Here is a 27,929-nt window from a genome sequence, read left to right on the forward strand (position 1 = left end):
ATATTGAATAATGTATTTTTAATATAACTTTTGAAGAGAAAATCTAGTTGAAATCTCCAGCATCCGATGTCATCGATAGTTGATAATGTTCTTGTCATGTACCTAAAGAACGACCCGCAGTAGACAGACGTACCTCTTGCATAATGTATGCAATAGATACATTTAACTCTTGAATAACATTTGGAGAGAAAACAATCTTCCTGCAATAGACAAATTTAGCTCTTGCATAAAACATCTTTAAGATACGCTTGTTTAGAAGTTGGCCAATCTGATTAAAGTTGCAATTTCATATTTTTATGTTATATTTTTAAAATTTATTAAAATAAAGCCTTAAAATAGATGGTATCTATAAACAGTCCTACCTTGTTAAAAAATAATCCTATTAATCCTATAATTCACTATTGCCAGTTGAGAAATTGGCAAAAATATCATTTTCATCTTCAAATTCCAACGTTTGAAGATAGCTACTCCATGGTGGAGAATAGAAAACAAGGGAGGTAATTGGGAGGTAATTGTGTTATTATTTCCGGTGTAAATGAGTTTTAAGTGTGAGAATACACCTATGATCGTATAATAGTGAGCTGACAACCTATTGAGCAAAAGACATAGAAATAATTGTGTTTTGACTTTCTTAGAAAATATGAAATTGTAACTTTAAAATACAGATCTATATTTCGTTTCGTTTTTTTTATACTTTCGATATCATCTACAACATGAAGATCTGACCAGTTGTACTGCAAGGTCGCGCCAGGCGCCATACGAGCAGTTTTTGACCTTATGACTTCAAACATTTGATTAAACAATCAGCGTTAATGTAGTGGGGTACCCATAGTTCCGTTCATCGCACGCCAAGAACTCGCTGCAACAGACCGTTTCATTGGCTAATCCGTAACATCATCCTAAACTCGGGTAATATAACAACTCTTCCAGATCCTAGAGTAGTAAAATTTTGAACTATAAAAAACGAAACGAAATTGGACCTGAGTTATAATCAGATTGGAAGTTGGCTTTAAAATACGTTTGGTTTATTTCAGTTAATGGTAATAGAAGACGCTAGAAAATGGCGAAGAATTGTTTTGTGAGAAGTGTTAAATACACTCTCTACTTCTTTAATGTTTTCTTCTTCGTAAGTTTATTTTGTCATTATGTAATCAGGGAAAAAAAGCAACGACTCTGGGCAATTCACATGTCAGCCTTCACGTAATTTACATGTAATTACTTTCCCATATAGCATGTATGTTGTATGCTCGTCTTCATTAGCCCGGTGGGTTGTTAAAGGCTCAATACCACTCTTGTTGTAACTGAATAATATGCCCCAATCTTTATTCCGGTCAACAAATTGTACTATTTTACAATATTCCAAGTAATTGATGATACAAATTTCATTTTAACACACTTTATTTAAAAAATTGGAAAAATTCAACTAAATGATTTGAAAAGCCTAACGTAAACATTTTAAAATGTGACTTGGATTTAAAAATATTTTCTAACCCTCTGGACAAGTAAAATAGGATGTAATGGATAATTTACACAACAGGTAGGACACTTAAACATCTAATACTTAGAATAAGGCTATTTTTTTATTTTCTGGAGGCGTCAAGCCAGTAAGAGTGTTATTGTTCCTTTAAACCCCCAATGACTTACCATAGCAAACAGGAACCAAAAAAAAAACCCCTTTTGAACAAATAGTTTCTAAGTTGTGACCGGACAAAAGAAAAAAAGACGGCGGACAATTATGAAATATTGATAACATATGAAATGGTATGGGGTTTAACATCCTACTGTTCTGTACCCACTGCGCTAATGAAGACAAGCATATACCGTATACAGAGATACAGAGATAAATTTTGCCAGGTCCTCCGTTCTGCACCATTGACAAGGGGGGGGGGGGCACGCCGGAGAACCCAGAGAAATTTTCTTGGCTAACACCAGGGTCGAACACGGGACCTCGAGGTTAGCGAGCCAACGTCTTTATTGTTTTTTCAAGTTCAAACTCGAAGTAAATTTTTGAAAGTGTGTTACCTCCAGAAGGAAACTGAATAAAAGCTATTCAAAGAAGGTATAATCGACTATAAGCGTTCGGATAAAACCTGCTCTCGAAGGGCAAAAGGCTTAAAAGTTTCGAGATAATTAGGTATTCCGAAAGGTACTATGAATAATATTTATTCCTGATTATCTCCCTTTTCTAATAGGGCATTATTCCGAAAGGTACTATGCATAAACTTTATTCCTGATTATATCCAATCCACCGCGGCCCCGATAACATATACGAAAAGCAAGCAACCTATTGGAAAATTTATCACAGAATATTATATGATAACAGAAAAAAAACCCCAAAAAACAAAATGGAGAGATTGTTTATTTTTTTAAAAGGTGTATTGACCATATATAGTCACGCGATACTTTTGATTTTAACTTTAACTATGCCGCGTCTTGATATATAAAGATAGGTACCGACTGTACTCAGCCAAATTAAAAACTTGACACGCGGGATTTTTGGGACTAGATTTTTAATATTTGGTTTAAGGCAACTATTTTAGTGTTATGTTGTGCACAGACGACCTTGACATCAACAGAAAGCAAGAATACGTCTCGCCGAAAGTCCTTGACATTGATAACGTTCGTAATGTCACAGTACCCCCCAAAATGAAATTCACAGACTTGGAGAACAATCGGAATAAAGTGTTTAGTAACGGTTGTGGCCTCCTCTAGCGTCTCGTACTGCCATACAACGTCTTCTCATGGATCTCAGAACATTAGTAAACACTACTCGAGGAAGACGTCGCCACTGCTCAACAAGAGCATGTTGAAGGTCCTGCAACGTCAGTGGTGGATTCACTTGCTGACGAACACGTCGACCCAGTTCGTCCCAGATGTGTTCAATAGGATTAAGGTCGGGGCTAAGCGACGGCCAATCCAGGACTTGGACACCGGCATTTCTTTAAAAATTCTGGGTAGCAATTGCTGTATGGGGTCGAGCATTGTCTTGTTGAAACGTTAGTCCAGGCCCATGTCTCTGCATAAACGGAAGAAGAACAGGTTGCAAAATCTGTGACCTGTACTGGACAGCATTTAAGTTCCCTTGGACAACAACAAGAGGAGAACGTCCATGTGCACAAAAAGAACCCCAAACCATGACGCTGCCGCCACCAAATCGGTCAACTTCTCTGACGCATACTTGAGCGTAACGTTCACCTTGTCTGCGGTACACTCGGACCCTGCCATCGGCAAATCTCAAAGTGAATCGAGATTCGTCACTAAAGACAACCGAATTCCACTGTCTTTGAGTAAATCTTATGTGTCTTGTGGCCCACACAAGTCGGTTACGGCGATGAAGAGGTGTCAATATTGGTCCATTATAGGGCCTCCGAGCTCGAAGACCAGCAGCCTGCAAGCGATTTCGAACAGTTTGTGCAGTTACCCTTCCACCAAACATCTCTCTACTTGTGGAGGTTGCAGTGACAAATCTGTTTCTAAGATGACGTAATCGTATTGCTTGATCTTCCTGGAGTGACGTCACACGTGGCGCTCAAGCCCTTGGGAGGTCGGCAATAGTTCCAGTTTGAAGCACTCTCATTCTAAGATTAATTATTGTCTGGCGTGAACAATTAAAGGCTCTTGCAACAATGACCACAGCATAGAGCCTACCTATAGCACGTAGACGTTCTACATTTGAAAGGCGCGGCATTTTCTAACAAAGATGAAAATAACAATTTTAATTTGTTTTTCCAGTTCAAGTTACGTGTGCGTGTTCAGTTTAAGCAAACTTGCATCGATTGACCTCACGAGTGATCCACGTGACTTTACAATTTTATGAAATTAAAGGCTTCTTACTACTTACTATCGTTAGAAACACTTTAAAATTTATTTGACTTACCAGAAAAAACAATTTGTTGAAATTCATTAGTATTTGGCCGAGTATATATTGTTTTAACTATGGTGTCATCTTGAAACAGAGATTTGAGAGAGAGAGAGAGAGAGAGAGAACGAGAGAGAGAGAGAGAGAGAGAGAGAGAGAGAGGGGGTGGGGTTTAACGTCCACTCGACACAAATTAGGTCATTTTGGGACGGAGAAAATCCACGAGGTGGGACAGGCGACGCTGCTTCTTTTCAAGTACAAGCGTGGAATCGAAACCACTTACATAAATGGTTCAATTTTATTTCATTAATTCGCTTGCGCGTAGGGATCTTTAGCAGTGGGGGGAAGCCGGAGGACCCGGAGAAAACCCACGAGGTTGGACAGGCGACTCAATGACAACTATTGCTAACCATTCGGCCATCCAACCCTCTGAGAGACAGGGGAATACCATCTTCAGGTGTGCAAAATCCACTGAGCTAGGGTAGATGTTTACTTTTTGTTTACTTTTTTTACAATTATTTTAATGGGTATTTTTTTTCAATTTCAGATATTGGGAGTAGCCTCGATTGCTGTGGGTATCTATGTCTTAATTGACCAGTCTCGTTTGTCCACTATGACCAAGTTGGATAGTACTAGTGATGCTACTAACCCGGGCCTATTGATCAATGGTAGTATCATATTTATCGCAACAGGTGCCCTGCTTGTTATCTTGTCGTTCATTGGTTGTTGTGGAATTATGAAGGAAATGAAATGTGTGCTGGCAATGGTGAGTAACGGCAAGAACTATTTCATAAGGCCAACTTCAAGTTTGGTCAAAGGTCACGAGATGTAAACAGGGCTAACGCTAATCCCAACCCCATTGGAATGCACATAAAAGATCCCTTGGCAGTTGGAATTCGATATAAGAGTAGGCGATAGTGCCGCTGCCCGGGCAAAATTTCCCTCATAGCACACTGTATGGCGTATGCCCGTCTTCAATAGCCCAGCATAGGAGCAGAACAGTAGGACGTTAAACGCCATTTCATTTCATTTCATTTTGTTTGTCACTCGTCGTGATTTAGGTATAATCCAAATTTATCTTGTATTTGTCGTTAGTCGGTGCCCGTTAACTAAGCTAATTCTTTGAATTTCCTCTGACCACTATGTTCCGCCGTTTAATCACAGGGTCTACTGGACGTTTGAGTATCTCAATGTTCCCACAACCGCTAGCCATTAAATCAACGTATTCATACAAAGCTCTATTTGCGTCATTCGAGAATATATGCTGCCAGTTAGCGACGTCGTTTCATTTTCATAATGTGTGCGCCCCATTTATGTTTTTCCAGGCATCCTGTATTTTTCTAGTAAGATTGGGGCTTTCGCTACTTTACGTATATGATTTTGGATTTGGTGCTATGCTAGATACCTACATTAAAGATATATTATGTAAGATTTAGATAAAGAGCTGACCGTTCTTGCTGTAATAGTTCAAAATTAGATAATAAAAAATAAATATATTGAAATTTCATTCAAATTACATTATTCAAGACGAAGTTATGACTGTTTGAAGGTGTAGCGTAGATTGTTTATTATCATAGCAACGGTACTTGACAACCAAGACTTAGCCCCGATTATCCAATTTATCGTTATATTTTTAAATCTCGGCAATCCGATGTACTAGAGAGTTGATTATGGGCTTGGCTTCACATCTCAGCGACCTTGACGAAAATTCAGCTGGCTTTAACAAATAGAACTATGAAAGATATTTTCGTATTTTTCAGTATGTAAGTCTGACAGGTATTATCATGTTATTTTCGTATTTTTCAGTATGTAAGTCTGATTGGTATTGTCATGTTATTTTCGTATTTTTCAGTATGTCAGTCTGATTGGTATTATCATGTTGTTTTCGTATTTTTCAGTATGTCAGTCTGATTGGTATTATCCTGTTATTTTCGTATTTTTCAGTATGTCAGTCTGATTGGTATCATCCTGTTGTTACAATTAACAGGATTTATTCTCGTACTTGTTCTCCGACAACAGGTAGGTCACATTCATATAGTATTATATTTTCATTAAAGGTGACATTTTAAAAATATTTCATTGAATCAAACTAATTAATTCTCGGATTCTGTGTGGAAGGCGCTTAGAAACCCGAATCCTGGTTCTGTGCCATTTTTGGCAGAAATATCAACTTTCCGTTATGTCACTTGTGATTAAGTCCACGCTACCCAATGCTCCATTCAAGAGCTCGGTTACGTGCACGTTCCATCTGAATGACTAGACACGGTTCCCTGCCAAACCCTCCGCCTTGTAGACCATTGATGAGGGTAAACCACGCTGGATATGTGATAAAGCCGACGCTATTCTATGCTCTTTTTAAGGGCTCGGTTACGCGCGCGTCTCATCCAAACGACTAGACACTGTTCCTTGCTAGACACTCCGCCTTGTAGAATATTGATGAGAGTAAATCACGCTGGATAATTCCGAGGTATCTTCTCGGCCAACACCGGGATCGCATATGGGACCCATGGTTAGTGAGGCAGCGCCTTACTCGCAGATGTCTACTGCATATTTGTCTATGGTATAGAAACATAATTAAAAAGACTTACGTTCATCGTCTCTTCTAACCAATCAAAATAACAATGTGGAGAGAGGGGGCGGAGAGGGCGGAGCGGGAGAGAGGGAGAGAGGGAGAGGGAAAGATGTAACGTCCACTCGACACAAGCTATCTCCCACATATTTAATTCCGCTACCATTTTCTTAAATCTATTTCCCCTTTGCTTTGGTGGCCGAAGTGTTTAACGCATGCGTTTTAGGACGTAAGGTCTGTCATCGGTGCCCCCCCCCCCACACACACACACACACTGCTAGATACCCGTACGTGCAAGCGAATTATTGAAATAAATTTCTGGATCAAAGATATTTCTCATAAACAGTGATTGAAAAGTTGAGTAAATTCTTAACTTAAGTCTAAGAATTTTTTGTTAACTCGGGGCCAGGATCTCAGTGACATGCATTCATCGATTTTTACCGAATTGTTTTTCTCCTTATTTTTCAGATAAACGAATCATTTGAAGCGACTTTATATCAACAGCTGAATAGCCGATATGATAATTACTATAATTCAAGCGACAAGTTTACTATAGCTTATGATTATGCCATGGTTTATGTAAGTTAATGTTTATTTCATGGTCGTCTTAAAGATGCATTATGGGAGAGAGAGAGAGAGAGAGAGAGAGAGAGAGTGAGGGGGGGAGAGGGGCGGGGGTTTAACGTGCACTCGACACAAACTACGGTACCGTATGTCATGGTACAGAGAGACCATTGTAAGACTATTTTAGGGATAACAGATATCAGTTTCGTAAATATATGGTTTATTTTACATCAGAACAGAATTACAACACAACTACATACAAAACAATACAGGAACTTAAACTAATATACTGGAACTAGACTACGACAGGAACACATATAACTATATTAAATCCACCATTCGGCTCCTCTGTTAAGGCAGCGGCTGAACTCGGGTTGTCTGCGTCTCTCCTCTGCCCTCCCCTCTCTGTCTGTCTAACTGTCAGTAAACTCCTGATTATATAGCGCCGGAGAATAGATAAGACTCATGAACATATCACGTCATGGTATGCTTACAGACCAGTACATATTCCCTTGAAGTCATGTGGAGCTTGTGCACAGATCATATGTAGTTTGTGAATGACATATGGGATTAATTACATGTTTAATTAGATCATAGCCAGTCCGTGCCTTAACAGAAGTTTATACAGAGTTGAAAAGTCAATATCATATATTATCAAAACCCAGCTGAGCCTGAGGGCATAAGTTATAAGCACCTAAATGATCGTTCAATTTGATGAAAGTTATAGAGTACTTTGTCACACCGTTTACATTTTTATTCCCATTTAGAATATTTAAATTTCTGTATATGATATTGTATTTGGTGAATATTTTACAGTTTGAATGTTGTGGAATCAGGAACTATACAGAATTTAAAGATGGGAACAAGGTCTCTAAATGGACACATTTTAACTCTCAGTTAGTTCCAGCTCAGTGTTGTAAGATGGATAGAGAAATGTATTTTACCGAAAATTTACCCAAATTAAAACTTACGTCTTGTCCAACGACTCTTAGAGAGAGTAATATTAACAAGGCAAGTACACTATAAACATTAGACTGGATAACCTGCTCTACATGACGTCAGGCTCGTTCATACGTCACATGGGAGCGAGTTAATATTCTTTTAACTCTGTAGAAGATGACTGGCCTTAAAGTTAACGAGTAGTACCCCACCCCACCCCCAGTCCCTAATTACATATTATCTGTAATTTGTTTTCGCCTACGATGCAAAAAGCTCAGTTACATAAATACTATACGTAGCTGTGTGAAATTTGTTCGCGCCTACGGTGCTCGATTCTATTGGATGTCAGCTGTTTCGTAACCTGGCTGTTTCGTACCTCACATGAGCTGTTTCGTACTTCACTTCGTACCTCAAATTGATTCGTACCTTTTCCTATGTTGTTGAAATCAGTTAAAAGAAATTGAAATAAAGTTTAAACGATCTGATCAACTCCAACGGCTGCGCTAAATTTATAAAAATGGCTGCCGAATGAGAATTAGCTACGATGATTTAATAACAAAAAGCGAATTTTATGCATTGATAATTACATGAATATAAAACATTTAAATCATGTACCAGAGCCTGTTAAAATATTAAAAGGAAAAAATTTCTTGTATAAAAATGTCTGTCCTGCCGAACATGAAACATTTAAAATATACCACTGTCTGTTAAAATATTAAAAAGAAATAAAAAACGCGTCACGATGCAAATCCATAAAACAGAAATTTCCATATTGATATTACACAGCCTGCCCAATAGTAGTAATTCACACGCAAAGGAGATATTTAAACTAAAATTGCTTCAGCATTTCACTAAATTTACATCGGTTACATTGTCGTCAATAATCATAACTCACTGAACCGAATGGGTTCGGTAATCAACACCAGATTAAAAAAAATGTCAGGTAATCGTTTATTATTTCAATTTCTTTCAACAACATATAGATTTATTTTAATTTCTTTCAATTTATTTCAACAATATATTGGAAAAGGTACGAAACAATTTTAGGTACACATCACGTGTGTATTCTAATTCTTGTTCGGCACCCATTATATCATCATTCTTCCACTCCTGATCTGTGGTTTTATACTCTCTCATCCCTATTATATTTACGGTTATAGTGAATCTCCCAGTTAGTAGTACCGCTAGTGAGTGGGTCGTCGGGCGAAAGACACGTGTAGGCCTCGAGATTAAGTCTCATTTCTGAGCCTCGCGTTCACAAAAATTTGCTCCCAGCAATGACCTCAAAAGCAATGATATTGACTCAAATTTTTAAAATTTTCTCAGAGGGAGACCCCCCCTCCCCCCACCTTTCAAGTTGTTCAGTGTTATAGTCATTTCGCTAAGGTTGACAAAAATCAATATACAATCATAATATGACATGAACTTTATGTTAACTTGAATAAAACTGCTTTTTGTCGAGAAAACGATCGGCGAACAACTATATAGGCAATACGATCTATGTTCTACCGGGACGCCCAGTGTTATAGCCAGTATTTTGTTGACATTCATTGTGGGGTGGGATTGTGGATGGCACCCTAGATCCCCCCCCCCCCACACACACACACCCATATTCACAGCTTCTAGTTACGCCACTGCACATCATACGGACTCGATAGCACAAACGTTGTTTACATCGGACGTAATAGCACAAACTGATCCGGGCAGAATTGGTGCCTTTTACTCATTTTACCCCTACGCGTACTATTTTATGTACCTGTACCCATTTACGCAAAATAGGAACTTTTTTTATCTAGATATACGTACTTCCAACACATTTATTTCTGTTCTTAATAATTTTTAAAAAAAATGCTTTAGAATTTAATATGCAGATTAACAAAAGTTAATATTCAGAACTAATTAACTCGCACCAATGTCATCCCTTTCAGTGATAGTATTGAGTGGTAATTAACTCGCACCAATGTCATCCCTTTCAGTGATTGTAGCTGCCTAGCGAATATTCACTGCTGATCAATTTTGATAAACATACGTAGAGTGTTGAATAACATATAATAAAGCGGCGGCGGATCCAGAGGGGGTGGGGGTGTCTAAACCACACCCTGCTCAGCTACATAAAAAAATTTGTAAAACAACACTTTATGAGAAAAGTTTAACGGTCGTGTGCTTTATCCTTTATTATCAAATGGTGGGATGGGATTGACATTCAAAGCGCGAATAATGATATAGACATATGTGATATCAAAATTAATGCGTTGCATCAATGAAATTGAATCATAATGTCATCCTATTAATTTATTATAAAAATTGATGTCACACGAGGTGTTGGGTTTCTCTCTTTAAAAAGCTCAATGTGTATGTATGTCAACGGTGGTGGCACTATGCATTATCAACTGTCAAATTTCCTTAATAGGAGTCTGACAAACTCCCTCCTGCAAAAAATCCCGGATCCGCCCTTGTAATAAGTTTATAGAAAAAAACATAATGGAGTGTGTGCTAGCATCAGGATTATGATTATGTATTTTGCGTGTATCAAGGTTATTTTTGACGACGGGTGTGTTACTATACTCACGTATTACGACCAGGGTTCAGCTTACTGTATTAAAACCAACAATAATACACATGCATAAGTCAAGCATACATTTCATCAAAAAAAACTGTAAAGAAAGAAAAGAATTTGAAATGCGTTAATGCTTAAACATACATTATGCAAGAGCTAAATCTGCCTATTGCAGGTCTTTCTTTAGGCCTGAAATGTTATCTAAATTATTAATTAGACATTAATTAACTTATCTAGGCCATAATCGACTCTAGATGGCATCGCTAGCCTGCGATGTTTATTGGATTAGGTTCCGATTTACTGTTCGACTTCCATTCATAATTAAATCAAAAAATGGGTAATCGAGACTATGTTTTTATCCCACCGACTTTAGTAATGATGATCGAGGCTAGCGCCAATATTCAATGGCTAAAATCTCGGAGTGGATCAATTTGACTGACATTTTCAGCAAATCCCGTTTAAACTATCTAGTTTTTAACTATTATAGTGAGAACTGCCATCTCTTTATCTAATCTATCATAATGTATCTTTAAATGCTTGCATCTACTTTTTATTTTGATATAACTGTATATATTAATATTTTAAAACTTTTGTATAGATAGTGACACGTACCTAAGATATATTTATTATTTATTATTATGAAATAAAAAAGGTCATTTTAAAGAGAAGGGCGCGGTAGATCATGAAAGGAAATGAAATGGGGTTTTTAACGTCCTACTGTTCTGCTCCTATACTGGGCTAATGAAGACGGGCAAACGCCATACAGTGTGCTATGAGGGAAATTTTGCCCGGGCAGCGGCGCTACGGCCTACTCTTATATCGAATTCCAACTGCCAAGGGATCTTTTCCGTGCATTCCAATGTATACACGGGACCTCGGTTTTTCGTATCATCCGAAGGACTAGACAGCTGTCCTTGTCAGGCCCTCCGTCCTGCATCACTGACAAGGGGGGACCACGCCAGAAAATCTGGATGAACTTTCTCGGCCAATGCAGGGGTCGAACACCCGACCACCAGGCTAGCGTAGGTGCACAGAAGTAATTAAACCTTCAATGACTTACCATAGCAAACAGGAACCACATGGTGATACTGTTCTGCTCCGACTTGGATAATGTGTAGCACTGTGGCCCTTGAGACAATTTTGGCTCTTTATAAAATTGTCTCTTCAATTTGGTCTATAAAGTCAAATCATAAGTACTAAATGAACGTGGTTATAGTTGTTCGTAAAAAACAGTGATGTTTTAGTTAAATTATAATCATTGTCAAAATAGTCATCAAATTCTAGCTGTTTATTGACCTATGGTCGGTTGACCAAAAATAGGTAATGTTGCCTGTCTTGTTTGTGGGAAATATAGAGTTTTATTCCTTATATGGCGTGGAAATTCACGTCAAGGTTATTGAAGACCTGGGAAAGTAGGGGGTATAAATTAGGGTGTAGAGGAGAGCTAGATTAGAGCTCACCCAGAAATTCTTACCAGTCATTACCATTGAGAACGAGGAACCTGAAAAGCAAGTACAACTTAGTAATAAAGTTGGGAAATCAGTATTACTGTAGTGTTATTTACGATCACAAACACAACAAATAAAGAAGTCCGGTAGTACTACAAATGTTAGACGGGCATACAGTGTGCTATGAAGGGAATTTTGCCCGGACAGCGGCGCTACGACTTACTGTTAAGATTAGATAAAGAGCTGACAGTTCTCGCTATATAATGATATAAAAAAGATAATGAAAACAGAATATGCTAAAAATTTCAGTCAACTTTCTTCACTCTGAACCGAGATAGTAGCGATTCAATTTTAGACTAGTCTCGATCGCCATTCGTACCGTTGATACGATAATAAACTAAGTCTCGATTATCCATTTTTACATTAAATAATCTCTAACAAAAACGTATTCAAATCCACTAAATATCACAGGTTAACGATGGCTTTAGTTGATTATGGTTTTGATAAGTTAATTTATGTCTAATTGATAATTTAGATAAGATTTAAGGCCTAAAGAAAGGCCTACAATGGGAAGAGTTAGCTCTTACATAATGTATGATTAACTGGGGTGCTTGTTGTACCTTTAAAACTGAGGAGGTGGGGGCTGGTTAACGTGTGCGCGCTGCATCATAAGGTCTGTCATTGAGTCAACTGGCGTGGTTTCGATTCCCCGGTTGTACGTGACAAGGAGTAGGGTCGCTTGTCCAACCTCTTGGGTTTTCTCCGGGTCCTCCGGTTTCCTCCCACTGCTAAAGAACCCTACGCGCAAGCGAATTATTGAATTAAAATTGAACCATATGTTAGTCCCGAAATGACCTAGTTTGTGGCGATTGGACGTTAAACCTCTCTCTCTCTCTCTCTCTCTTCTTTCTCTCTCTCTCTCTCTCTCTCTTTAAAGGTAGAATATGAATAGACTATATTTACAAAGACATCGAGTATGTATAATGATTCCATAAGGCCAGCGTTTAACAGAAAACGTGTGAGGAATAATATGAAAAGGTTTAAACTTGCACCACCCATCTTTGTTGGCAATGTAATTAGGTTTATGGAAGAGTTCGTCGGCCATGTAATTGGACTTGTTATCCGACACCATCCTTCAAAACAAACTCACATCAACAATAGACGGGAAAAAATAAGCTGTCTCGAAGGAGAACGGGTCACGTGACTTAAAATAGGTCCATCAATACCGCCAGTCTACCCGTTAACCCCATGTTACCGTACGGTATTTGTTGACAAGAAACTTGCTTCGACAATAGAGTGAAGTAATAAACTGTCGCGAAGGAGAACGGGGCAGGTGATTTAAATTAAGTACACTAAAACAGCTATCCGTTAACCATTTTTTACGGTATTTGTTGCCGAAAAACACGTCATTTACATTGCAAAATGTTCTGCACTGATTGGACTAATGGCGGAGGGCCAGATAGATCTTATGGGACGTAAAATTCTTCACTTAAGTCTGAGAATGCTTTGTGAACTCCGGGCCTGGGTTTTCACTTCAAAATTTTCACTAATAAAACACGAAAGTTCACCTTCATGTTTTTTTTATTTATCATAGAGTATCGTGAAATCGCGTATTAGTACGGCTTATAATGATTTTTTAATAATGAAATATTCCCTTTAGGCCCGTCTTCATTAAACCAGTCGGAGCAGAACAGTAAGACGTTAAAAGATAAACCGATTACCTGTTGAGAGAGAGAGAGAGAGAGAGAGAGAGAGAGAGAGGTTTAATGTCCACTCGACACAAGCTAGGTCACCCGGAGAAAACCCACGAGGTTGGAAGGCGACCCTACTCCTTGCCACGTACAACCGGGGAATCGAAACCCCGCCAGTTGACTCAATGACAGACCGTATGATATAGCGCGCGCGTGCTAACCATTCGGCCATCCAACCCCCCTGATTACCTGTTAAACTCTTACTATTCTAATAAAGACGGACATAGGCCTACTTTTATATCGAATTCCAATTGTCAAGGGTTCTGTTACGTGCACACCAACGTGTACTCGGGACTTAGCTTTATTCTTCATACCGTGGGTTTTCTCCGGGTCCTCCGGTTTCCTCCCACTGCTAAAGACCCCTACGCGCAAGCGAATTATTGAAATAAAATTGAACCATGTGTTAGTCCCGAAATGACCTAGTTTGTGTCGCGTGGACGTTAAACCCCATTTCTCTCTCTCTCTTTATTCTTCATACGACCCGAACGACTACACATTGGCCCTTACCACACACTCCGTACAGCACCGCTGACAAGTGGAAATCACGCTGGAAAATCCTGATGAACTTTCTCGACCGACTGTCTTGTAAGGGGGGCAGTTACTTACTCAGTGAGCCACCGCAGTTCCCATTATTAATTAAAATATATCAGAGATTTAACAATTGGGAGTGGAATTGGAAGCCACGGTGGCTCAGTGAGTAAGACGTTGGCCCGCTAACCTGCGGGTCCTGTGTTCGATCCATGCGTTGGCGCACAAGTTCATCGGAATTTTCCGACGTGGTTTCTCCTTGTCAGTGATGCAGGACGGAGGGCCTGGCAAGACCAACGTATAGTCGTTCGGTGGGACGCAAAACCGAGGTCCCGTGTACACATTGACGTGCACGACAGATATCTCTCTGCAGTTGAAATTCGATATAAGAGTAGGTCGTACCACCGCTGTCCAGGCACAATTTCCCTCATAGCACACTGTATGACGTATGCCCGTCTTCATTAGCCCAGTCGGAGCAGAACAGTAGGACGTTAAACCACATTTCATTTTGAATCGATATCCCAAAATCAAGAATGTAGAAATGAAATAGTCAAGTTTCTTTTCAATTTATTTCAGTCCTGTTATAACGATATTGAGGCCTGGGTAATCGAGCGTGTAAAAATGCTGCTTATTGTAGCTGGTATAATCGTGTGTATCCAGGTAAGTAGGCCTTTCTAAAATGTTCCATATCGCATTCACATTAGGGGGTAGGGTCTGTCATTGAGTCCAGTAGCGTGGTTTCGATTCCGCGGTTGTACGTGACAAGGAGTAGGGTCGCTTGTCCAACCTCGTGGGTTTTCTCCGGGTCCTCCGGTTTCCTCCCACTGCTAAAGACCCCTATTGAATTATTGAAATAAAATTGGTCCGTGTGTTAGTCCCGAAATGACCTAGTTTCTGTCAAGTGGACTTTACCCCCCTCTCCCTCTTTCTTTCTCTCTCTCTCTCTCTCTCTCTCTCTCTGAAATGCTAGATACGAGAGTATCCTCATCTAAAGAAGACAACTAATTATTGATGATTACTAACTGTCAATCAAAGAATACAACCAATTATTGATGATTACTAACTGTCAATCAAAGAATACAACCAATTATTGATGATTACTAACTGTCAATCAAAGAATACAACCAATTATTGATTATTTTGTTTTTCAGTTTGTTGGTTTGATTATTACGTGTTGTTTTATAAGATCTATCAAAGAACCAAACGAACAGCTGATCAGCAACAAGAGTTTTGATGAAAGAACAGATTTTGATCACCGCAAAGGCTTCGATCATCGAAAGGGTGCCAATAATCGCAAAGGCTTCAAAAATCGACAGAATTTCGATCAGAGAAGCGACTTTGATAATCGTAAACCGTTTAGTCAGCCCCAGCTCTTTAATGCAAGAACACCACAGACATTTTATACTGGATCCAGCGGTTAATCGAAAACCGTTTAATCAGCCACCACCCGGCAAAACTCAGCAGATTCCAGTACCCTACAGCTAGATGTAGAGTAACGGAATCTGCCGAGGTTTGCCGAGTGGCCAGCCACAACTCTTTAATGCATGAACGCCACAGACATTTTATGGACACAGATCACCAAATATTCCTAACCCACGAAACAAGGGCCAAAGCTATTTTTAGTCTTCCTCTCCCTTTTCCTTTTCCCCCCTTTTGCATGGCGATTTTTGTTGACTTTTTGGTGTAGAATCGAAGAAAAGGGTTTGAAAATACATTTTCTGCCAGGTTTTGGTGAATATTCATAATTTTGATGCGGAAGGATACAAGAGTTGAGAGGTTGGTTAGGTTGAAATGTAGGGCCTGAAATTGTATGTTTACTTGTCTCTACTTCCAGCTTGTGTATCTCAAGTTTTTCATGAAGAACCTCATACGTGCTTTAGGGCAAGTGGTTGCCACATGTTGCTCCATCTGTTAGAGCCGGTCTAAGATACGAGAATTAACATTGCAGTCAATGGGGAAATCTTTAGTGATCTGTGGCCATACTGGATCAAGCGGTTAATCAAAATGACGTTCAACCGCCGGTACGATGGCGCCTACACTTTCTACAGAGATCAGCGATCGGCTAACCTCAATGGACTATTTAGATTACGTCTATCTGTGAAGCCATTTCATCCCGTACTGAAACTTTCTATGACTGTTTTTGGATTACATCCATGTGTAAAGTCAATTGATTCTGTACTGTAACGTTGTGGGGCTGTTTTGGGGTTGTTTTTTTTTCATTCTGAGCTAATAACTTTGTTGGAATATTTTTTGGATTTTATCTATCTGTGAAGCCATTTCTTTCTGTGTTATAACTTTGTGCGGGTGTTTTGGGATTTGGTCTATATGTGAAGCCATTTCCTTCTGTGCTATAACTTTGTGGGGCTGTTTTTGGATTTGGTCTATATGTGAAGCCATTTCATTCTGTGTTATAACTTTGTGGGGCTTTTTTTTGGATTTTATCTATATGTGAAGCCATTTCATTCTGTGCTATAAGTTCGTGGGAATGTTTTGGTGCTGAGATTCATCGCGTATATAATACTGTGTATGTTTATGTAATATTATTTATAAAATAATTTTAATATAATGTTATGACCCATACGTCACACGTGCATTAGTTATTATGTGATTCGGAGCCACGATGGCTAAGTAGGTAAGACGCTGGTTCGCTATCCTGGGGGTCGCGTGTTCGATCCCTACATTGGCCGAGAAAGTTCATCGGGATTTTCCGACGTGCTTTCCCCTTGTCAGTGGTGCAGGACGGAGGGCCTGACAAGGACAGCTGTCTAGATGTTCGGATGGGACTAAGATCGAGTAACCGTGTAGACATTGGCGTGCACGTAAAATATACCTTGGCAGTTGGAATTCGATATAAGAGTAGGCAATAGTGTCGCTGCCCGGGCAAAATTCACCTCATAGCATGTCTTCATTATAAGCTCAGTCGGAGCAGAACTGTAGAACGTTAAACCCCATTGCATTTATTATGTGATTGCTCATTTTATATCCTTTGATAAAATTTCTCTGCCAACGCCGGGATCGAACATGGGGAACACGGGACCTCCGGGTTTGCGAGCCTGTATCTGTATCTTCTCCCGATCATAGTGGTGAATGACACAATGTATGACGCTTTATTTTAAATTTTAAAATATCAGTGAAAACATTGACGAGATGAGTGTGACAAAGCCAGCAGGAATTTGTTCCCGACACTGTCCGTGGCAGTTGCTCTATTTCCAGGCATGAATGAGTCTGACAAAACCTATGTTCCTGAAGCAACGACTGCGAGTTTTACAACATCTGGCCGTTGCTTGTTTACTTCACAATTCCCGAACCTATAGCTATGTTATCTACAGACACGTGAGCAATAGTGTCCAAACAGAGGTTTCCACGGAAACCTTGACATTGAATAAACCTTGAACTTTGCCACTCGATTGTCACGGGTCGACATGTTAGCTTGAAAGCGCGAGACTTGGTATTCGCGACGATCGAGGAATCTGATAGTCTCCCAAGCTGAGCTTGTACCCAATCGAAATAAGGGTATTACGTGAAGGCCTTGATAAGATGTACGTAGTTAAATCGCGATAAAACCTGAATCTGTTAAGGGCTCCGTCCGCGACAGTTGCCCTATTTCAAGGCTAAGTTGTCACTTAATAGTGTGGTTTAATTGTTAATCATGGGTTACTGAAAACCGGTGTAAGCTATCAAGTGCTAGGAGGGAAATTTTCCCCGCCACCCACGACCTGCTTTTACATCAAATTCCAACTGTCAAGGGTTCATTTACACGCAGGCCAACGTGTACACGGGTACTAGGTATTTCGTCCCATCCGAACGGTCCTGCACCATTGACACTGGAAAATCTCGGGGAACATTTTCCTGATCAACACCAGGATCGAACCCGGGCCCGTAGCCAGCTCTTAAAATTTGGTGGGGCTACGGAATTTTTGGGAGGGGCTGAGGATGTGGCTGGCTAAGAACGCTCCTAAGAAATCATTATTGTTGGCAAAATATTTGGGGGGCTAATTCGATTTTTTTTTGTTGCGCCCCCACATAGCCCCCCCCCCTCCCTTCCCTGGCTACGGGCCGTTCGATCCGCAGACCTCCCAGCTAGCGAACCGTCGTCTTACCCACTGAACCAACGCGGCTCCATATAATGTATGACATGTATATTTGGGGCGGCTAATTCGATTTTTTTTTGTTGCGCCCCCACATAGCCCCCCCCCCTCCCCTCCCCTCCCTGGCTACGGGCCGTTCGATCCGCAGACCTCCCAGCTAGCGAACCGTCGTCTTACCCACTGAACCAACGCGGCTCCATATAATGTATGACATGTATATTTGGGGCGGCTAATTCGATTTTTTTTTGTTGCGCCCCCACATAGCCCCCCCCCCCCCCCTGGCTACGGGCCGTTCGATCCGCAGACCTCCCTGCTAGCGAACCGTCGTCTTACCCACTGAACCAACGCGGCTCCATATAATGTATGACGTGTATAATGTATGACGTGTATATTTTTTTAGTTTTCTATTTTTAACATTTGTTTCAATCTGATTAAAATACAGATCTATATTTCGTTTCGTTTTTTTTATACTTTCGATGGCCGAATAAAGACAAGTAAAACGAAATTTTGAACTATAAAAAAAACGAAACGAAATATATACTTTTATACTTTCGTTTTCCTAGTAAAGACAAGAAAAACGAAATTTTGAACTATAAAAAAACGAAACGAAATATATACTTTTATACTTTCGATGGCCTAGTAAAGACAAGTAAAACGAAATTTTGAACTATAAAAAAACGAAACGAAATATATACTTTTATACTTTCGATGGCCTAGTAAAGACAAGTAAAACGAAAGTTTGAACTATAAAAAAACGAAACGAAATATATACTTTTATACTTTCGATCGCCGAATAAAGACAAGTAAAACGAAATTTTGAACTATAAAAAACGAAACGAAATAGTATCTGTGTCTTAAAGATACATTATGGGAGATTAGATAACGAGTTGGCAGTTCTCACTATAATAGTTAAAAACTACATAATGTAAAGGCAACTTGCTGAAAATTTCAGTCAAATTGATCCACTATCAACCGAGAACCAAGCGGATGAAAGTTCCGCTTAGCCTCGATCATCATTACTGAAGTCGATAAGACAAAACTAATAGCCTTGATTATCCATTTAATCGTTAATCACGAAGGAAAGTTTTGCAGCAAATCGGACTATAATCCAACAAATATCGCAGGCTAGCATAACCATCTAGAGTTGATTATGGTCTGGATAAGTTAATTAATGTCTAATTAATAGTTTATATAACATTTCAGGCCTAAAGAAAGACCTACAATAGGCCGATTTTGCTCTTGCATAATGTATGTTTAATTAGGAGATAAACACTTCCTGTTACGTATTTAGAGGGGGTTTATTGTCCATTTAACCATGCTTGAATCATTAGAACACGAGACGCGATAGCGTCGAGTTGTTCTAATGGATAATTCAAGCATGGTTAAATGGACAATAAACACCCGATAAATACGTAACAGGAATGTGTTTATCGATATTGTAGCACAAATATTTGGAGATTTTCTTCGGAACTATTTAGAAAACATTTTTACACCCATTTTAAAAAGTCGTTATTTGGTCACGCGCTTGCGTTCATTTTTCAAAATATTTTCAATAGACGGTCTCTTGCTTACCTGCAAATCTAAAATTTTTGAGTCTCGAGTTGCTGGTAAATGATTTATGAAAGAAAATGTTATTCGGATATCGAAAACAACAAAATATTTTTAACGTTTGAAGATCTTTAAAAGAACGAGAAATTAGTATTTTTTATTGCGGTATTTCGAGACGAGTGTCAGCGTGATTGATTAATACAATGACATCATTATTAATGTGACGTCATAATGTATGTATAATCAGATTGTTTTTGTATATGATTTCATATCCTCATCCATGTTTATTTTGTATATTAGCATATTTATAGTAGCAATCATAAAGAGGTTATTTAATAAAAATGAAATGAAATGGGGTTTAACGTCCTACTGTTCTGCTCCTACTGGGCTAATGAAGACGGGCATACGTCATACAGTGTGCTATGAGGGAAGTGATAGGGAACGGCTTGGGTAGTGTGGGCAGCGTCGCGACTTCCAAGCGCTTGGTTCCTCTGAGCTGTCATGAGTCGTGGCATGCTGCTGAGGTTGTAGTGTGAATGATTCAACCAGGTATGGGGGTGCATTTTTTAGGGCTAGTCCCGGTGAACAGCACGTGCAGCATGAGTTACATTACCATCTCAGAAGTCAGGTTGCGTTTTTTAGAACATTTCCTGGGTTCAATTCTGTCTTTGGGAAGGAGCCTTATTGCTCAGGTAAAGTTGAAGATGTGGTCACAAATATACAATAAAACATTTGTCAAGTTTTGTGCAATGCGTCTATTCAGAGTAACATACCAACCTGACGTTTCTTTTGCTGCTTAGTATAGAAATGAATTGAAATGAAATGAAATGGGGTTTAACGTCCTACTTTTCTGCTCCTATGCTGGGCTAATGAAGACGAGCATACGCCATACAGTGTGCTATGAAGGAAATTTTGCCCGGGCAGCGGCACTATTGCCTACTCTTATATCGAATTCCAACTGCCAAGGGATCTTTTACGTGCATTCCAATGTATACACGGGACCTCGGATTTTCGTCTCATCCGAAGGACTAGACAGCTGTCCTTGTCAGGCCCTCCGTCCTGCATGACTGACAAGGGGGAACCAAGCCGGAAAATCAGGATGAACTTTATCGGCCAATGTAGGGATCGAACACCCGATCTCCAGGCTAGCGAGCCAGCGTCTTACCCACTTAGCCACGTGATCCCCCGCTTAGTATAGAAGAAAAGGACCGGTAGGCGGCAAGAGCGATTACAGTTTTCGTCATAGGTTATGAGATGTAAATAGGGTTAGTGCATGAGTTATGGTTAGGGTTACAATTCAGGGAAATTACTATAAACGCTTGAGCACAAGCCTTAATCAATCCGCCATTTAATTCCACATTCTTTGTCTTTGCATCGCCGAATATCTGACAAAGAACATAACTACATATATATTAGTTTAACTTGCATTTAGGTCTTACATTCACATATATTACAGAGAACAGCTTTTTTGGAGCCAAGATCAGCCACATCAAACAGATCCTCCAGAACTACATGGGTCCTGCACCAGAGGAATTTGTGATACACGTCGGGTTCAACAACAGGGAGGAAAGTGGACCAAGGATACACGAGCAGATGCTAGATCTACCCAAGGTGACCAGAGCAGCTTTCCCAACAACCAAGCTCTTCGCCACACAGATCCCCACTTCTTCCCGACTCCGACAAGAAAATCCGATCGCCTACCAAAACATCACCAGCTACAACCAGTTGATCTCCACGACACCTTCACCAAACGCCACAACATTACCAACCTTCAAGGGCAAAATAGAACTGAAGGGTAACGACGCAATCCATTGGAGCCCAGACACGACCAGAGAGATCATCAACTGCTGGATGAGGAATTTAAACTAGGATTAGGGAAAAGGAATGAGAAGCCGTCTTTAGGACAAACAGTTGTCAATTTGAGCGACAAACTTCTCAGCCCCCTAGAAATGAACATTCTTGATAAAGGCCTTAAATTCATCATAACCCCCACAATAACATCCATAGACCCCATCACCCAGGCAACCGATCGCTTCCGAAGAACACTTTCGTTGACGTATTTTTTCAGGAACAAACCCGGCAGTGGTAAAAAATTATTCACAGAAAAATCCACATGGAAACCACCTAAAAAGTCATTATCACCAGCCATCCTAAAAACTTTCGACGAAATGAACACAGAAATATCATCCCTTCAACCACAATCACAAAAACCAAATCTCAACCGAGCAACTAAAACAGCATTAAACGCCCTCAAAAAGACAAAAAATTAATAATTAAGAAAAGCGACAAGGGCTCATGTTGTGTCATAATGAATCGCGCAGACTATATCTCAGAGGCAGAAAAACAATTAAGTAATCCTATACATTACACTAAATTAGACCAACCCATCTTTAAGGACACCGCGACTTTAATAAACAACATCTTACATGAATTGCAAGACAAGGAATACATAACAGCAAAACAATATGATTACCTATCTGCTAAATCTGATTGCCGACAAAGACATCTCTATACACTACCAAAAATACATAAAAATCAAATATCAGACTGTGGCAGCGAATCATACAACGTATCGCAATATATAGACCATTTCTTATTACCCCTAGCATGCCAACACCCATCCTACCTTAAAGACACTAACGATTTCATTCACAAAATCAAACAGTTAGGAGTTCCCGAACACACCATTTTAATATCCATCGACGTACAGAGCATGTACACGAACATCGATAATAACACGGGTATTGAAGCAGTTAGGAAAGCATTTCTTAGGAACCCGCAAGTATCCAGGCCGGACGAAGAAATCCTCAAACTACTCGACATTTGTCTGAGGAGGAATGACTTCGCTTTCAACGAACAAGTATACCTCCAGTCTTCCGGAACTGCGATGGTAAAACGATTTGCCCCGAGTTATGCAAACCTCTTCATGGCGGAGTGGGAAAGGGAAGTTCTGCCGCTCTGCCCATTAAAACCGGATTTCTATGGGCGCTTTCTAGATGACGTTTTCAGTCTGGACGTACACACTAGACGAATTTTGGACGTTTTTCAACATTCTGAACAATCATCATCCATCTGTCGAATTAACCGCAAATGTAAGTCATAACAGCATAGATTTTCTTGACACCACCGTTTTTAAAAGTAGCAACACCAAAAACACCGGCCAACTGGAAACTAAAGTATTTTTCAAAGAAACCGATACACATCAATTATTGTTCAAGTGTTCCTTTCACCCCAGACATACCTTCTCTGGCATCATAAAATCACAGATTCTCCGTTTTCATAGGATATGTACTCAAAAGACCGACTTTGAGTCAGCGTGTACGCAGGTATTTAGCAAACTAAGAGAAAGGGGATATTCCAAACGCTATCTACGTCGTATTGAAAACAACACTCTAGCTGAACTTGCCGCCAAAGAAACAAATAATATGCAATCAGCAGTTACAACCAAAACTTGTGGCCATCCAAGATGCCAAACATGCAAAATCTTAAACATATCCGACCATTTCCATAACAAAACATCTGGCACACAATTCCCAATATTAGACCAACTTTCATGCAGTAGTTCAAATATAATTTATCTAATTTCATGCAGACAATGTGACAAGCAATACGTAGGGGAGACTCAAAATGCACTTAGGGAAAGAATTAACGGTCACCGATCAGACATAGTCACCAAAAAAGACAAACCGGTCTCAATTCATTTCAACCAACCAAATCATGACATTTCTGATCTCATTGTCACGCCAATAGAAAAGACCAAGAGGGACTTTGATACTACAGAAGAAATTAAAACGTTTAGGCTAACAAGAGAAAAATTCTGGATTGACAAATTGAAAACAACAGCTCCCCTAGGTTTGAATATTCATACGGCTAGCGCAATAGCCCCTTTTGTAGTTCCATTTAGCGCAACAGCAGCAAGTGCATCCAAAATCATCAGGAAACACTATACTGATCTCCAAGAAAATCATCCGAAAATATTCACACAGAAACTTATAATTGCATATTCTAAAAATAAAAATTTGAACGATATCCTAGTGCACAGTAAATTAGATTAAATAAGACCAGTCTCCACCCTAACCCAAAGCAAACCATATATCAAATCATATCCCTAACCGTTAGTAAATAAAATCAACTAGATATAAGAATCCCTAGCCCTAACCCGGTGATGTGGAACAAACACGTTTTTTTTTAGAAAAAATTCAATTCGTAGTAGGAAACACACTAATGTGGCTCTCCCCCGAGAGCCTCAAATTTATTCTTTTTCTTCTTCAGAAACAAAAATACCAGAATACCAGAAGTACCATCCAAGGAAGACCATCAACGCCACCAACACCAAAAACTGTGAAATCACTTTTGTAAATTAATCTAATGTATTGTATGTATTTTTAATAAAACTAGGAAATATCGCGAACTAACTTTTCATCATCCTAGGTCAGTGCTTATGTGGAGACCTAACCTCTCCCCAAAATTCTTAAACCTAATTTTTATCCTAACCCGGAAATCTCATCAACAATCACGTGCCCTAACCCTATTTACATCTCATGACCTTGGACGAAATCTGCAATGGTTCTTGGATTTTAGCCTTTACCAGATGTCCAAACGAAATTCTCGTGCCTCACATTACACTGGTAAGTAGAGAGAGAGAGGAAACCGGAAAACCAGAAGAAAACCCACGAGGTTGGACAGGCGACAAGAGTGGAATCGAAACCACGCCAGTTGACTCAATGATAGACCTTATTATACAGCGTGCACGCGCTAACCATTCGACCCCCTCCCCCCCCCCCCCCACACACACACACACCGTTAACGATAAAAAACGAACGCCCTGTTGGTCTTAAAATGCTGGAAGTACGAGCCATTGAACAAAACACCTTTTACTAAAGATTTTATTTTAACAATGACTTCATCTAAACATAACAAAACAACTTTTTGTACAACCCTATTGACTTATATAAAACAACTTATTGTACAACCCTGTTGACTTATATAAAACAACTTATTGTACAACCCTGTTGACTTATATAAAACAACTTATTGTACAACCCTATTGACTTATATAAAACAACCCTGTTAACTTATATTAATACATATATAAATACTGAAAATGTGACAATGATGAATAATGAAGAGGAACTGGTCCGTAAGCAATACTTATCTTGTTCTTCCTCTTGCAGGTGATGCACTTTAAAAAGTGCCTAAGGCTTCGTCATTTCAGTAGACCTACATTGGTTACCAAAGAGGTTTGAATTAATTTCAAAATCTTATGGTTTATTCTATCTGTCTCAACATGATTCAACTCTGTTCTGAGATATAACTATCACTTAGATCTATCACTATCAACATGATTCAACTATGTTCAGAGAATTAACTATCTTAGATCTATCAGTCTCCGCACGATTCAACTCTGTTCTGAGAATTAAATATCACTTATATCTATCAGTCTCAGCATGATTCAACTCCGTTCAGAGAATAAGCTATCCCTTAGATTAAACTCATTTCAAGATAAATTATGTAAGCTTTAGATAAAGAGCTAGCCATTCTTGCTATAATAGTTCGAAATTAGATAATGTCAAATGAATAATTTGAAAATTTCTTTCAAATTACTCTATTGCGAGCGAAGATATTAGCCTTTGAAGGCTTGACAAGACGTGTGTAATAATTTCAACCAACGTACTGGTTGTTCGAAGCCAAATCTCGCTTCTCCATTTTTAGCTTAAATCAAAATATGGCTGAACTGTTTCAATCTATTTAATATCGGAGAAATCCGATGCCATCAAGAGTTGATTATGGCCTGGATAAGTTAATTAATGTCTAATTATAATAATTTAGAGAACAATTCAGGCCTAAAGAAAGACCTGCAATAGACAGATTTAGCTCTTGCATAATATAAGTTTAAAAGTTTTTAGTTGATACAATGGAATGAGTGATCATCTGTGATATAGGTGATCAGAAATCTAGATACACTTGTTATGATCGCGGAACCCTAATCTATGTCACATCAGACAGGGAAGGACTGGGAGTATGAGAGATGGGCTATTATGTCCACTCGACACAAACTAGGTCATTTCAGGACTAACACGTGGTTCAATTTTATTTCAATAATTCGCTTGCGCGTAGGGGTCTTATAGCAGTGGGTGGAAACCGGAGTACCCGGAGAAAACCCACGACACTACTCCTTGTCACGTTCGACCGGGGAATCAAATCCATGCCAGTTGACTCAATGGCAGACCTCATGAAACAGCGCACATGTGCTAACCAATCGACCATTCAACACCCCAGAGTTTCTGGGCCCTTTTTAGTCTTAAACCTATGTCGTTTTTCACGAACTGGCTATGCTTCACAACAATTTTTTATTGCACCATTTGGGGAGGAAACCCTTCTGGACAAGCCACCGCCCCACCTCCCCAAGTCCGTCCCTGCCATAGAGACATGCTCTAAGTGAAAACACACATCAAATGACTCAACACAAATTAACTAAATAATAATCTTAATATCCTTTAATAGAAAATTTTCAAGTTTGATTTAAATGCAGTAAAAGTTTGTTTGGTTTTAAAGTAGCTAACTCAATATCATCCAAAGTCTTCAACATTGAAATCACACTAGGTGAATGATTCGGCTGAATGAATCGGTGCCGAGAATTGCAGCCGAATGAGTGGACACCAGTCGACGTCACATGATTAAACATGGCAGCGACCATGTCTTCGAATCGGTGCCGAGAACTGCAGCCGAATGAGTGGACACCAGTCGACTTCACATGATTAAACATGGCAGCGACCATGTCTTCGAACAATAATGTGACTTCTCGAATGCTTCGGCGATGTGGATACACTAGGCAAATATAATTCGGCCAAATGACAGCGGACACACTAGGCAAATTTTGGCAACGATTCATTTGGCACCGGTAAAATCAAACGGCTAGTACATGTAAATCCACCGCTTCAAACCTGACAAGTTTTCAGTTCATATTAGAAACTGATTAGCAGTAAAAACTGATTCTTTACCATAGATGGATTAGATGAAGCACCCTAAAATGTATCTATGTCTTAAATTAATTAATTAGAGTTCTTGGTCTTAAATTAATTAATTCGAAACAGAGTTCTTGGTCTTAAATTAAAAAAAAAAAGCAATAATAGCAAACTTATGGTAATAAATCATAACCCAGCAACCATTCTGGTTTGACATCACATATAGATAAAAATTGATGGTGAATTTATGGTAACAAATCTTAACCTAGCAACAATAGGTAATAATTAATGGTGAATTTATTGTAAAAAAAGCGTAACCTATCAAAGATTGCTATGACATCACATATAAATAATAATTAATAGTGAATTTATGGTAACAAATCCTAACCTAGCAATGAGTGCTATGACATCACATATAGATATGGCGAATTTATGGTAACAAATCGTAACCTAGCAACGATTCTGCTATGATATCACATATAGATAATAATTGAAAGGGTTCATGTTTGGCTATCTCTGATGCATGTGGTATCGAGTCTGTTATCCAGAACGATTCAAACTGAACCTTTCCCTCCTCACTGTTACTTTTGGTAAACTTTTTCCACGAATCTTTGGGAAATACAGCATGAGTGACATAAGCGCTGACCCCTGTTGCTCCTTTTTCTAATAATGCCTGAAATTAAAATTAAAGGGGCATTATGGAAGATTATATAAAGAGTTGACAGTTCTCGCTATAATAGTTAAAATATAGATAATGTAAATAGAATATGCGGAAAATTTCAGTCAAAATGCTCCGCCGAGATATTAGCTTTTGAATTTTAGGTCTAGCCTTAATCATCATTACTTGATTATCCATTTTTACATTTAATTATTTTTCAAAAAATTTATTCCGATCCGCTGAATGTCGCACCCTAGCGATGGCATCGAGAGTTCATTATGGTCTGGATAAGTTAATTAATGTCCGATTAATAATTTAGATAACATGTCAGGCCTAAAGAAAGACCTGCAATAGGCAAATTTAGCTCTTGCATAATGTATGCTTAATGAAATATTCCCTTTTGGTCTGTCTTCATTAGACCAGACGGAGCAGAACAGTAAGACATTAACAGTTAA

At 39.1% G+C, this 27,929-nt stretch overlaps 2 protein-coding genes across 3 annotated transcripts in view; one reads left to right on the top strand and one right to left on the bottom strand.

Annotated features, from left to right (window-relative positions):
* Positions 1 to 16,795, top strand: part of LOC126814350 (tetraspanin-18) — a 28,954-nt gene extending 12,159 nt beyond the window's left edge. For both annotated transcript variants that reach the window (XM_050539527.2, XM_050539471.2), the window contains exons 2-8: positions 1,035 to 1,126; positions 4,407 to 4,625; positions 5,804 to 5,878; positions 6,897 to 7,007; positions 7,809 to 8,003; positions 14,792 to 14,875; positions 15,367 to 16,795. In XM_050539527.2, coding sequence (XP_050395484.1) covers positions 1,061 to 1,126; positions 4,407 to 4,625; positions 5,804 to 5,878; positions 6,897 to 7,007; positions 7,809 to 8,003; positions 14,792 to 14,875; positions 15,367 to 15,636 — 1,020 coding nt within the window. In that variant the 5' untranslated portion in view covers positions 1,035 to 1,060 and the 3' untranslated portion in view covers positions 15,637 to 16,795. The remainder of the gene's footprint in view (positions 1 to 1,034; positions 1,127 to 4,406; positions 4,626 to 5,803; positions 5,879 to 6,896; positions 7,008 to 7,808; positions 8,004 to 14,791; positions 14,876 to 15,366) is intronic.
* A 7,928-nt stretch (positions 16,796 to 24,723) lies between these two features.
* The window catches only part of LOC126814274 (uncharacterized), a 32,760-nt gene continuing 29,554 nt past the window's right edge, over positions 24,724 to 27,929 (bottom strand). The window contains exon 8 of the mRNA XM_050539382.2: positions 24,724 to 27,489. Within this exon, the coding sequence (XP_050395339.1) occupies positions 27,247 to 27,489 (243 nt within the window). The 3' untranslated portion in view covers positions 24,724 to 27,246. The remainder of the gene's footprint in view (positions 27,490 to 27,929) is intronic.

Source organism: Patella vulgata, chromosome 1 (assembly GCF_932274485.2).
Source record: "Patella vulgata chromosome 1, xgPatVulg1.2, whole genome shotgun sequence".
NCBI classification, from domain to species: Eukaryota; Metazoa; Mollusca; class Gastropoda; family Patellidae; genus Patella; species Patella vulgata.